At 34.5% G+C, this 15,005-nt stretch overlaps 1 protein-coding gene across 3 annotated transcripts in view; it reads left to right on the forward strand.

Moving 5' to 3' along the window:
* The window catches only part of LOC121863733 (SEC14-like protein 1), a 77,082-nt gene that overhangs the window by 51,232 nt on the left and 10,845 nt on the right, over window positions 1-15,005 (forward strand). For 2 of the 3 annotated variants that reach the window (XM_042362484.1, XM_042362486.1), the window contains 4 exons: window positions 327-458; window positions 2,224-2,365; window positions 3,240-3,376; window positions 12,230-12,304. In XM_042362484.1, the coding sequence (XP_042218418.1) occupies window positions 327-458; window positions 2,224-2,365; window positions 3,240-3,376; window positions 12,230-12,304 (486 nt within the window). The remainder of the gene's footprint in view (window positions 1-326; window positions 459-2,223; window positions 2,366-3,239; window positions 3,377-12,229; window positions 12,305-15,005) is intronic. The other variant, XM_042362485.1, reaches the window with a different exon arrangement.

The raw sequence follows: 15,005 nt of genomic DNA on the forward strand, positions 1-15,005 counted from the left end.
TTTAACTTTCTTTCTTTTAACCTCTACTTCCATTATTGTTCTTCCATTTTCTTTCCTTATGGACATTGATCTTCCCTTTATCTGGTGTGTTCTTCTGTTTCTTCTTGGTTTTGTTTGATGATATACATTTTTCATCACATGATTCTGTTTATTTCATAAGCAATCTGCTGTTCTCTTGAAAACTGAAGGCAAATAACCTAATGTTATACAGTTCTTGTTTTACCAGTATTAATGTAGAATATTAATATGCACTGAAGTTATAGAAATGTAATAATTTGAGATATATATACATTTTGGATAGCACTAACCATTTTACTGTTCTGCAGACTGTGGTGCACGAAGGTGGTCTTGTGCCTAAGAGTATGTACCAGCCAGGGGAGGATGTGGATGGAACAAGGCAGCACATCCCATTGTCAGACCAGTCTATGTATCATTCAGTCTCTTTAGGTCGTGGTCAGGTATGACTTAATGTACACCTGTTAGTTATTCCTGTGGATTTACAATACTGTAGTTCTTAATATTAATTGGACTCAGAATATATGCTAATACCTGTAATATAGTTATTAGTGAAAAGTTACAAGATACCAATTTTTAAAAGCTGATTATGGTTATGAGTATAGTACTGTACAGTATTTACTTAATATATGTGTGTTTCAGGAATTCATATTTCTGAAATATCATGAGTACCTTACTATAGTACTTGTTCAGTCCAGACTTACTTGATTTTTCTTCATCTCCCAGTAGGTTCTATTACTTCTACCCTTGATAGATATAAAATATCATGGAAATGAAGCATATGACATTTTATACTCTGTCCTCTCAAGAAATGGAAGTTTGAAGTATGAAATCTCATTTTTTAGTCAGGCTTTATGTGTTCCAGCAGCAGGGTACACTGTCTTATCTGATCACTTGAAGTGATGTTTTCATTTCCCCACCCAGTGTATCAATTTAGAAGTAAACCTTCAAATCCCTGGGACAGTGGTTGCTCTAGAAGCTAGTGGGGGTGTCTGAACTGCTCATCAATAGATATGAGCTCCACAGTTCATCTCCTCATAATAACTACTGACCTAGATTTCTACTTTGGGAGTTGGGTGAGAAGTCTTGTCACTCATCTCCTCCCCTTGGCTATAAAATGAGATTTCCTACATCAGTTTTCTATATATATAGTCTAGAGGTTGTTGACAAATGACCTGATATTCTAGGCCAGTAGAGAACCAGGGAATCAGTTGTCAGTTTTAATAGCCTATTGGTAGCAGACTGTTGGAGCCCCTCATTCCCTGTTAAATTTTGATTTGAATTAGTCGATGATGCTCTAGTGTATTGCTTTCTATAGGTTCTTTTTTTTACATCAAGTGTTCATGGGGATAATGTTCAAATTTGATTGGAATATTAGTCAAATATTATGCCACTGACCATAATGCTGTACAGAAAGAAAAAAAATTATGGCAAAACAATAAATGTCAGTGAGCTAGAAAGTGTGAACAACACTTATCCCATCATAATGCTCAAACATGAGGTCCATATACAGAACAAAAGGAGATGTGGACAGTATAAGTCATTGGATAATGCTGTGGTGAGCTGAACCATGAGACATGTAATTATAGATGAGGGGCTCAGACAAGAAGTAAACTATTTCAGGGCTTCATCCCTTTGATCTTAAAGTCTCACTTGTTGAAGCAATCAGTTCCAGAAATATAAAGTTTTACTTTGATGCTAGTTCACTAGAGGAATAGCTGTACAGCACCTATGCAAGTTCACTAGGACAGTTTACTTTGCCATTGGAGCATGTCAAACCCCCGAGTCAGGGGGTCTGCCAATGCAGGTATCACAGGTCATTTGTCAGAGAAACAACTTTACTCCTGATGTTTTATCACAGGAATTTTTCAAATGTCCTTTGTGCCAAAATGTCAGGAGTAATGTTCTCTCTCTGACCCCGTTTCCTTTGTTACCATATAACCAAAAATAATTTGTAGTCTTTTTTATTAATGGTTGTGAATGGGAATGGTTCGAAAGTTAAAGAATAAATATATTCGCATTTAAAATAATTCATGGTGTTGGTATACTACAGTATATCTAGATTTAATTGTGGGAAGGAGACCTCTTGATCTAATTTATGTAGATAGCAAGCAACATAATATAGTTCACTAACATAGAGATAATAGTGATGTTTTACCTGTACATTTCTTACACTAATTTATATTATTATTTTTTTTATTACTGCAGGTTCATGAAGTGGTTTTGCTGATAGAGGAACCAGGATCTGTTATCTGTTGGGACTTTGATGTGATGAAGAATGATGTGTCATTCTCTGTCCTACGCACTAAAGTACCCATAACACACCGCCCAGAGCCACAGTCCCCAACTGGTAAGAATTACTCCTAAATGATAATAATTAAAAACCAGCTTTTACTATGAGCCTTCAATAATGGAATGAGTAAATTTATCAGTAAAGATATTGAAGTATTGTAAAAGAAAAGTAAATGTGAGTGATTGTGACATACTGTACTCTAAGTCAGTGAGAAGAAAGAAATGAGTTCCTGAGAGTATTTATCCTGTACAAAAAAGATCAAGTGATTAGTTACTACAAAGATTTAGATATAATACAGTACAGGTACTTTATTCTTTAAATTATATTTGTAATTTTCTGATATTATCTCTCACTTATCATCATCTTTGAACATCTGATACCTTGGGAATATTCATAATCATCTTTGTTTCTCACATACCAGTACTTAACTGGTAAAAAAAAATGAACGTACTTTCTGGCAATTTCATTTTCTGTCATTTCTTTCACCCTTGTCAAGTATCTAAAACACATGAAGATCCTTCACTGCCTTCATCCAATGCTAAAAGCACCTTGGGGCATAAATTAGTGGTAATTTGTTTCAATTACCAGCTTTGAATTTTGTAGTGTGATCACCTTATGCCTAAATCACCATTCTCATGGTAACTTGCAGAATTCTTTTTTTTTTTTAAGTTTTAGGGGTCATTGTTTTTGGATATTCAAAATATTGAAATGGGGAGAATTACAGTATGATTGGTATAATGAATGGAGGAAGAACTCCTTCCATGATCAACGTTAAGTGTGTGATAGCATACACAGTAGGTATTGACTCACTAAGTAAAATATGTGCACTATGCTCAGGCAAATGTGTCTTTTCTTGTAATGTAGATTTCACTTTCGTGCATCACATTGACAGCAATGTAAGACTAGACATAATATTGCATATCTTCTTTAGGAGCAATGGGTGTCATTGATGCTGTAATGGGCAGTGATGACCAACACCGCTCTGTTATTGAGAAGACCTGGCGGGAAGGCCATGAATACTTCCGCGTTGAGCCACAACTGATCTGTCATGATGGAGAAAGCATACAGGTTGGTGAAGCTCAGGAAACATCCTCTTGAAGTCTGAAGGGTTTGGTACTATGTACTTTGGATTATTTAGTAAATGTTAATATAATTCCCATCCCCCAACTGGTAAAGTCCATTGATGGGTAACTTACCTGTCTTTGGTGGCACCAGATTTTGAAGTTCTTACAATTTTAGAACATTCATAGAGGGAAAGAGAAACAGATGACTGGTAAGTATATTCTGCTTACTGCTTGTAAGGGGAAATTCATTAAGACTTTTTTAAGTGTTAATAAACTTGGAATTTTTTAAGTAGAAAGTGTGTGGGCTTTTCCTGTATTACTTTTTTGTATGTATGAAGTTCCCAGAGTTCATGGAGAAGTCTGTGTAACAAGTAGAAATGCCTCACCTCTGTCTGAATCTGTTTTCTTGCTCATTCATAAGTGAGTGAGTGCTTTGTAGATATAGTCATTAATGATCTTTGTGATATACATGTAATACTTTTCTTGTTAATTTTCCTTAAGTGAGTCATCTCCCAAGTATAAAGTCCTCAAATATTTATGATAGCCTACAAACTCCTATTATGAAAACCTTACATTTTCCTTTACTCAGACTAGGATACATATGGTACTTCCCTCCTACTGTTTGGAAATTTCTGAAGCCAACTCAAAACAAAGGTTCCTAAGCATTTATCAAAAGAATCATAACACAAGTGTAAATTCCAGTAATTTATATAATTTTTTTAATTAATTGATCTACCATTGTTATCCCAATTATCTAAAATGTTATATGCATCAATACCACAATTACAAAAAATTCAGTTAACCATATCTGAGTATCCAATAAGTCAGGATTCATACTAATGTGCAAGTTATTCTACAAAGTGTAAACCCTGGGTCGTAGATGTACATAATTAGTGTAGATGATATTGCCTAGCCTGTACAATGGACATCAATTTGTATGGTGATTACGTTCTTGTACTATACATTAAACTTATCAAACTTAACTACCCCCATGGGAAAAATAAGGTTGTGTTCCATAGTATTAGAAATTTGCTTCCAACATCCTATATTATCACTTTTATCAAATATTAAACTTAGAGCCTACATGATGGGTGAACTTTATAGAAACATACACACTATTTTACTGGACAGTCACCAAAGAGGGCAGAAAGTCTCTTCTCTCCATAAACACTATATCTGCAGTGGCTAAAATAGTTGGTACAGTAACTGATGTTTTGTGTGAGGGTTGTTTTTATGGGCCTTTTATACTAAAACGTAAATTAGATTAATACATTTCAACTAACTAGGAAAGGTATAGCATAAAGTAAACAATTACAGTACAGTATAGTATATAGATGCTTAAGATGATCTTGATTTTAGCATTTGATAATTTATAGAAAGATAGGGTAGATATTTCCTTATGAAAAAAGACATTACCCGGTATATAGAAGATATTGCATACCCTTAGTATTTCCTTCAGTTATGGATGATGCTCTTTTCCTTTTAAAATAAATTGCATCACTGTGTTTTCTTCAGTTAAAACAACAAGTAGGGCTTTATGCTTAGCTTGTATTATACGTAAACTCGAAACATCTTTTTTTTAACTCGGCCACTAATAGAAGCAATACTTGGCTTTGATTGTTAAATGTATTACTGTACTGTACTGTAATGTGGAGTCTCGATAATTCATGAAATACATATTCACATTATTAAATTCGCGGGTAAATTACCTCTATTACGACCCCCCTTTTAAATTTTGCAGTCAAATGTTCACAATTCGCTGCTGCAGTATTTATTGACATAAGAAACTTGAAAGTTGTGGAAATATAATTTCACTGCTCTAATTTGCATTGGAAATAAATAAAATGAAATATAAGTATCACTTTAATACTCTCATGTAACTTAGAAATAAAGAAAATATAACGCTATAGAATAAGAAAAATGAAAAGTACAGTAAGTGAATTGTTTATGGGAGGCAGGGCAGTGGCTGGTGGACTGAGCATTCTCCCGTTCCTGAGGCAAGTGCACACCTCTGACCTCATAAATAAAATATTATGCAATTTCAACATAATCCCATATTATTTAGGTTCATTTTCGTACTGGGTCGATACAACATCATAGTGAAGTAATTAAAAAATGAAAATAAAATGTCCCACACTTAATCCCTGATGAGTTATTGTGTGGTATTATTTTTATTACAATACTGTAATTTTTTTTTTTTTTTTACATAGTGTAGTGAAGTCACAGCCAGCCTGGCCCCTGGCTGTCTCCATATTGGTGTATTGGCATAACCCTCAAGAAATTATGATAAGGAAGGAGCTGTTTATGTGTTACAGTACTGTATTTTTTATGCATTACCGGTATATACAATATTTGTGTTTATTGAAGCAGTTTTGGAACATTTTATGGGTACAGTATTTCTTGGCCTTTGGAACCAAACTAATTATTTCCATTTAAATCAATAAAACTATAATTTGCGATTTAATAATAATTTCCGATGTCTTCTGGTACATAGCCAGCAAATTAACAAAACTCCACTGTACCGTATAAGCAAAAACATAACCCTGCAACATTTTCAATAATATGGTTGCGAATCCTGTTACTCAATTAAAGACACAGTGTAAGGCGATACCTAATAGCAGCATAATCATTACACCAAAATTATAATTTTAGTGCATCATTGCCAACACGTAGGAGGGAGTAATATAGTTTAGTTTAGATTTACTTGTTTATGCTTTTATATGACTAAACAAAATGTGAAGTGTAGTTAGGAAGGGAGACTTAAGGTAGAGAACAACAGAGGATCATAACTACTAAGACAATTAGATCAGCCATTACTTCACTGCATCACAATGAAGTGCCTTTAACAGATAGTCTATATGAACTAGAAATTCATAAAGGTAACAATGTTCATTGCAGAGTCATAAGGCCTGCACTGAATTCTGTATTGTACACCCCTAATTATTCACCGTTGTTGAGGCTAAGGATGTTAAACCGTATATAGAAATCAAGTAGACAACTCATCCTTAAATTGAGGGTTTACTATACAGTAAAGTACACAGTTCAGTGCCCTTACTGATATATCAGTCAAGTATGTTGGTGGACACTTAGGACCTTAGTTCCATACTTTATCTAAAATTTTTGAGTCCTTGCATAAGACTTACCTTTAAGTAATTCTTTACTTTGACACATATAACACACACATACATACATACATACACACAACATACCTCAACTGTGAATACAATACAGTACAATACTCTGGTAGCATTTCTTGATCTATTCTGACATATATACTTATTTATTCAACAATCCTTGTATTTTGCAGTCATTTTGTAATAAATTTTTTTCAAACAATTAAGTCAAAACATATTCCTTAATTACATCATTTAAATAGGCTTTTATGATGAAGTCTTTTCTTCTTTATACTTTTGTAATGAAGCATAAGTGAAGATATGCTTTTGCTTCTACCACTAAGACAACAGTTACAATACTTTTAAACTCATACAAGAATCATATTCATCCATTACTTTTTCAGTTAAGCCTCACTATAACATTTTGCTGTACGGTGGTCCCTTGGTTAACGAACTCAATTCGTTCCAGATTGTCGTTCGTTAACCGAAACCATTGTTTCAATGGGATATTGGGTAATTGGTTCCAGCTCACAGAAAAGTATATACAAAGTAAAGACAAAAACACATAAAGTCAGAAACACTCCTAAAATTCCCCTAAATCACTATATATATATATATATATATATATATATATATATATATATATATACTATATATATATACGAGTGGCCCCTCGATTTAACGAACTCAATCCGTTCAGAAGGTCGTTAAAATTTAACGAAACGTTAGATTAACCCGAAACCATTGTTTCAATGGGTTTTTGAATTAGTGGTTCAGCTCACCGAAAAATTTCCCTAACTTCAACAAAAATAGGCGGAAAAATGTACTTACTTTTGAGGTGTGTATGTAGAAAGGCTCCTGGATGATGGTGATGATGTGCATTTGAAGTGGGAGGTGCAGGAGAGGAGAAAGAGAAGGAAGTGGAGGTGGAGGAGAAGCATTTTTACTTCTTGGAAGGTGAATACCTTCCATGAAAATGTCAAGGAACCTCTGGACTGACAGATTCTCCACCATAGACATCCTCTCTCTCCTTCTTGAAGTGGAAGGCTGAGGGCTAGCATCTTGTTCCTCTGCCTTTGCTGAAAAAGAAAGTGTCAGTGTGGTCTGTGGGGCATCTTCTCCTCCTCACCATTAACTTATGTTTAAGAAGGAGACCACTGGTCTCAACATGACACAAAGCTAGTTCAGTTTTTCCACTTCTGGGTGCTGAAGCCAGTTCCCTGAACTTCTCCCAGTGGTAAATCACATCTTTTCAACTGTGTAGCTGACATATGGTCATCACTTTCAATTTCCTCCTCTACTGTCAGCCTCTGCCGTAACATCTCATCAGTTCCTTCAAGTCATTAGAGTAAGTTCCTCCTCATGAGACATCACAAGCTCTTCACATCCTTCTCCACTTCAAGGAGCCCAATGACTGACCAATGGACACGTCTCCTGGTCCAACTCTGTGTCATCCTCAAATCCTCAAAATCATGGACTACTGATGGCCACAGTGCTTTCCATGAAAAATTGAAGGGTTCTGTGGAACTTCTTGCCATGATGGCCCACAATCAATTTACAGCCTCCAGGGCGTTGGAATTGTGTCTTCAGAACCTGTTTCAGTGTTAGTTCAGGATCAATGGAAGTTGCCTGATGGCACCTCCTAAACATTTTCTTCATGTACAACTTCTTGAAGTTACTGATCTCACATTATTCTGGTCAGTGGCTGTATGGTGATGTGGTGTTTGGAGGCAAAAACAACACTTTCACAAAGTCAAATTTATACTCCAAATTTCTGGCAAGGTCAGGGTCATGACCAGGAGCATTATCCATGAGGAGAAAAGCCTTTACAGGAAGTTTATTGGTGGTTAGGTAGCTCTTGACAGAGGGCAAAAACACATCAATAGCCCATTCATTAAGAACTGTCTTGTCACCCATGCCTTCGGTTGGACTTCCAATGGCTCAAAGCATTATTCTTACCACTTTCTGTTGTAGACACCTGGGGTTTTCAGAGTGGTAGACAAGCGCAAACTTCAGTCGGAAATCCCTGAGCATTAGCTTAAGCAATAGAGGTAGAGGCGGTCTTTTCATGGGTTTATGCCCAGGTAAGGAAGCCTTCATCATGGTGATGAATGTTCTTTTTAGGCATCTTTTTCCAGAACAGCCCAGTTTATCAACATTGAAAACTTGCTGTGGAAGATAGTGCCTTCTTCCATCAGTTTTTTAAATTCAATTAAAAAGCTTTGCTGCCCTTCTTTATCAGCACTAGCAGCTTCACCATGCTAACAACATAAAATGTCACTTCTTTTCTTAAATTTTTCGAGAACCCCAGCCTTTGCTAGCGAAAATCTTCAAATTCTGTTCCTGAAGAATTAGGTTGATCTGTCTTTTAAATGTTCATAAATCTCCCTGGCTCTTTCACAAATGAAATCACCAGAAGCAGATCACCTTTCATCTGTGTTTTCCCTAATCCAGATGATAAAGCCTTTCTCAGTTTCTCTGATTGAGGATCTACTTTTAAGCACTCTTGTAGATTTGTCTCTCCGCGTTCACTTCCTTAAATTTGTCTTTTTTGTGCAGGGTATGCGACACAGTTGATGCCCGACATGCCATATTCTTTGCATAAGCGCATTTTGATTTTAATACCTTGTTAGTGTTTTTTATTATTTCCTGCTTCATTGGATTGAAATCACTTTTTCTTGATTCTTAGGCCCATGCTGGATTCAACAATGGCAACCGCGTGTTTTCAAGGATTAAACTAGCTGTAAATAAAAATATTTTCTTTAAAATAACACTGCACTGCACTATATATTGTCAATATGTAAAATAATTTTTCAAAATATTAATATTGTAAACACAAGAAAAAAAAGCGTTAGTTGAAGAGAGAGTCTCCAAGCAAGATGTTACCTCCAGTGAAAACAGAGAGACTAGCGCCTGTTTGCTGTGTTAAGAGGCTGGATGCAGCGCTGATAGAAAGCTAGTCACTTTGCAACTAATTATGTTCAATAATTGTTAAAATGACTAAAAAGTTAATATTAAACTTTTAAAATAATTGAATATTATAAACTTCTTGATATTTACAAAAATATTAATGAATTTAAGCCTAGAACCGATTAATGTATTGGCGGACTGATACTAAATGGTTGCCCGGTCAGTGCAAAAAGCGAAAACATGTTGAGTGGGTTAAGTAAGAAGGATTTAATTAGCGAAATTTTTTGTAATTGAAGATCACTTATGGAAGGCGATTCGTTAATCAATTCGTTAACCGAGGGTGTTAGATTAGCGAGAGTCACTGTATATATATATATATATATATATATATATATATATATATATATATATATATATATATATATATATATATATATATATATATATATATATATATATATATATATATATATATATATATATATATATATATATATATATATATATATATATATATATATATATATATATATATATATATATATATATATATATACATACATACATACACATACATACATACATACATACATATATATATATATATATATATATATATATATATATATATATATATATATATATATATATATATATATATATATACAGTACACTAAATTTCTTAATCACTACTGTGTGTGATGCAGGTGATTAATTTTATCTCTTGTGCAAAATATGTAGCGTTTATATTCAAATTAAGCTGTCTTACAAGGTTCCAATATTGCAAATTATATTCTCTAACTTAAGTCCTGAGATATTATATAAGATAAAAACTTAAAGCCTACTGAAAACCCCCAAACCTTTGTTGGGAAGGTGGGGGGTAGGGAGGAGGGGGTGACAGTGACATGTTTGACAGTTGGTGCCTGTGGTGTGAAGTATTTAATTGTTTATTTATGTCCTTTAGATTGAGTTTTTGTTTTTTCTTATAAAATTTAATAGAAGTGACTGGGGAGAATATAATTTACATTGCTGTAATTCTTATAATATAATTGATTAATTTGAATGTAAACATGCCATAGCTTGCACTGGACAAAGATTTTAGGAATCATTTTGTACATTATTCTGATTACATGTACAGTTCAGCTTTGCCCTTAGGACAGTGTATTGCATGTAAATGAGTTTCAATGAATGAATAAAGTTACATATATCGAGCCAAAAATAATAGTTGAAAAACTTTATGTAGCTTGGATGGCTAAATTTTAGAATGACCAATAATTTTAATACTTGTACTGTATAAAAAAAATGCACAAATATTAAAGAACACAATTTTCTTGATATTTACTCAATTGGAAGCGAATGTAAACATAGAAGAGATCACTGAATTGGCTGAGTACCTCCTCAGCTTATCAGCTGATGTTCAAAACAAAACGTGATTTTCCTAAGGATTTCGTTAACCGAATTGAAGATTCTTGGTGGAAGGTAATTCGTTAACCGAGGCGTTCGTTAACCGAGGGACCACTGTATTCTGTATATTCTTTTCTGTTTTCCTATTGATACATAGATATACTTGGATGAAGTACAATTTAATTTTCATGGAGAAAATTTATAGCGAGTCATTTACTCTTATAAGGAAGGCATCTTTTACCTTTTAAATGAAAGAGATGGTGCTCTATTCAAGAAAAATAAATAGATACCATCATAAAAGAAAGGTGACATGAAGTCCATTCTTGTTTTCTGCAAAGAGGCTGAAGACCTCCTCATTTTTTTTTTTTAATGAGAGAGATGCAGACATGTATTTGGACCAGACACAAAAATAGATTTCATAAAATTGTTACGATGATATCCAGATCAGCCTGAGTCACCTGGTACTTCCCTCTCCCACATAACTAAAGCTTTATGGTTGGCCACTTCAAAAATGTGCATGTAATGTATTTGAACTAGTTGGATGACTTTACACATGCATGGTAGCTGCCTGGGCTTCTCACACTGCATATACCGAGGTATACAGTATTTAATTTTTGAAAATTTAATTTGTTTTTTAATAGTTTTCTTCTGGGCTTCAAACACCAGAAGATAGTTCAGTAATACTATTATATGCTGGGATCTTTCAAGGCTTGGGATCTCTAGTGACTCTTGTGATGGTCTTATCTGTCTTCACATAAAGTGAAATCTGCAGCTTTCTCTGTCAGCTAAACTTCATGTAAATTGCAGTCATTAATTCATAAACTCAAGGTCATTGATGCAAGAGCTTAATGCATTTATTACATTCCTTATTTGCAGTTTTATTAATTGAATTAAATTCTGTTAATTTTAGATAATAAAAAAAGAATATTTCTAATAAAAACATAATTGATAGGAAAGGCAGAAAGGCACTGACACTAAAAAATTTCATTATATCGAGGCTGTAAAGACAAAAAACATTTATAATGAAAATTTAAACCATTGTTTTTATAAGCAAAGTGAAATGTTACACAAAAAGAGGTGTACTGTATATGTTAAATTGTAGGTCATGTTAGATCCAATTTTATTCATGATTTTAGTTAAGTATGCATCATTATAGTACTCACATACATACATACATACTTATACTGTACACATGAGATAACCGTTAACTGAATTTTAGATTGAGGAGTTGATGTATTGTACGTACAGTAGTCCCTTCAGGATAGCCTTCCCAACATCCACATGGATATGGGCTTGCTTTTCTTCTAGCTTGTTCTAATTTCTTTGTATGTAAATGTCATGCTTGCACATGTATTTTGAATGTATCCATGTTCCTGTCTTCCTTCATAGTATTTCCCTGGTTTTGCATTTTCCCCTTTCCCTTCTCCAAGTATCATGAGAGAGATGGACACGAAACCTGCCGTACGGACCAGCAACCTGTGTATCGGGAAGGAGAGAGCATACAGGTCAGGCTTTACATCACACGCTTCCCAACATTTTTACTTCTATTCACAATGATAATTTATGCTATTGAATAACATTTTAGGAAATTTAAATTTAACTCCCAGGATCTTACTGATTATCTAAACCTTAACTATTTAAACAATGCAGAAAAAGTGTAAATTAATTATAGAACGGTATAGGCTTTTGTTTTTCTTATCACTGTTTAAGTAAGTTTAGAAAATAGTCAAACAGAAGATAATAGTCGTCAGGTTTTGTCAGAATATTTCCATTATATTATTGTATACTGTACTTTTCAGCTTATTTAAATCTGCTCTCTTCATACTTACCTAGTTTTGGGTTAAGGAAAACTCATCATTCGCGCCAAGTGTGCAAGCGTGCATGCATGCTTGTATCATGCTCCCAGAACTTGTCATTGTAACTGGTCACATTTTTTTAGAGGGAACAATTTGAAACATGGTAGGCATCATCATTACCCAATCAAAGGTGTACTATGTACTTCACATGTTACTGATGGCACACACTCAATCTCGCCATGACAGAACCACTCTCTCTATGTACCCTAAGCACGGTGGCAGTGTTACGGTGTTACTGTCTTTCAAACTACAGTGGAACCTCTATACACTGGACTTCATTACACCAGAATTCACTTTTTTCAGACTCTGAGGGTGCTCCCTTCAAGTTTTCTTCCTGTGATTTTCTGTGAGGTGTTTATCATGAATTTCAAGATTAATTTAGATATGACTTCCAGAAACCATTTTGTCATGTTTGACTTGTACGATGTTTTTACCTCACTACTATTTTAATTACCGGTATGGCAAATAGAGTTTAACCACTGATATGAGGGAATAGTGACCAAATGGTCCACCATAACACCTATTATGGTAGTCATGAACAAGTTACACAGTGGCTAACATGCCATTCATAACAATAATGATAAACCAACCACACAGCCAACATGATAATGACAATACATATCACACTTATGCATTGCCTGGGGTTTGCATTCTGAGAAGTGTAACTTCAAAATACCTCTTTTCACAGATGTAATACTTGCACAAAACACATTAACTAGCCATACTCAAAATTGACGCCTGCGGCAAAACCCATTCTTGCAGTCAGAACATCATAAAAATGTAGCCTGACTAAGAGTGTTTATGAAGAAAAGTCTCAGGTCTGATGCTAATACTGGTACACCATCCAACTTGCTGACATGGACTCAAAAGCATTGGTTGAATATAAACAAACATTACACAACAAACGGAAGAAAATTTGCCTAACTTGAATGATAACACTGAAATTTATCTTTTAAAAGGCTAACAAATCCCTGAATATCAATACTGTACTGGGGGGAGAACACTTTAGCTTTTGTAGAAGTAAGAGAAGACCAAAACAGAGATGATCAGCACTGGCTGTGTACTGTCAGCCAACAGAAATGGTGTGTTCAACCTTAATTTGTACAGATTCATGGGGACAAAGTTGACCCTATGTCAGGGCGAGTGCTTAGTGGTCTCTCTCCACTGAAGCTAGTGGTACATGGGGTAAGGGAAGGATGGTCAGTACTGCATATCCAAAGGAATTTAAGATTAACAATGGCTGACACTGAGAGGCCTTCTTTAAAGTCTTATGGACCCTGTATTATAAGAGCTTACTGCCAGAAGGCTTACTGCCAGAAATGTGGTTTCATTATTTCTATGAGAAGTTAAAAGATTCAGTTTTATATTATAGCTTTATATTCGATTTGGTTGCAAAGATACATTTTAATTAGAAAAATGTAGCTGTGTGCCAATTCTATTGCCCTCTATAGCTATCGGCTGTGTTGGGACATCAAGATCAGGAAATTTAATTTAATTAAGTATTAGTCTAGTAAGTGTTAATTTTAACATTATAGTGTTCATGTTGATAGTGTATCATAGACATTAATGAACAATTTACAGTATTCACACACAAAGTGTTTTAGATAGAGAATACTGTATAGTGGTCTGCCAGTTCTCCCAACCTCCTGAAGTGAAGGCTGGCCATGTCATATGTTTGGTTTTTATTGACATCATTAGTAGGATATTAAATTGGTAGTGTGAGTTTGAAGTTGTTTTTATTGTTGAATGGAATACTGAAAAGTTGACTGAGCTGGCAACATGTGGGGGAGACAGTGAGACCCTGCAGCATGTTATAAAATTGTAAAGGTTCATTGTGATATTACACAGCTATTAAATGTAATTTCCTCAAAGAAGTCACACACAGTATTATTATGCTAAGAAAAACAATTCTGTCCCAAGATAGTGTTGTAAGGGTGAATAATATGAAATTAATGTGAAATAGGCATACTCAGGTGAATGTAAATAATTTTTACAACAATTGTATAAAATGGTTTATGTTCACCTTGTTTACAAATCTGTAACATTTTGATTATGGTTGTTTTCAAATGTAGGTAAAAATGGCATAGGAAATTATGGTACAGGAAAAAATCACTACTGTACTGTGTATCGTGATAGAGGTAAATCCAAGACGGCACAAGTTTTTACCTGACTTGACAAGTTACCTTACATGGGTTGTCATGTCGGCGCCTAAATTACTGACCAGCATGTCAATGACCAGTGCTGACACGACAACATATTGTCACAGGTCAATCAGAACTGAATCTCCACTCCAGGTTGTACCAGGAAGGGTAAACTTCAGGTGAGGTCAGATCAAATGTGTGTTGACCAT

This window comes from Homarus americanus, unplaced genomic scaffold (genome assembly GCF_018991925.1).
Source record: "Homarus americanus isolate GMGI-L3 unplaced genomic scaffold, GMGI_Hamer_2.0 scaffold48354, whole genome shotgun sequence".
Taxonomy (NCBI): Eukaryota; Metazoa; Arthropoda; class Malacostraca; order Decapoda; family Nephropidae; genus Homarus; species Homarus americanus.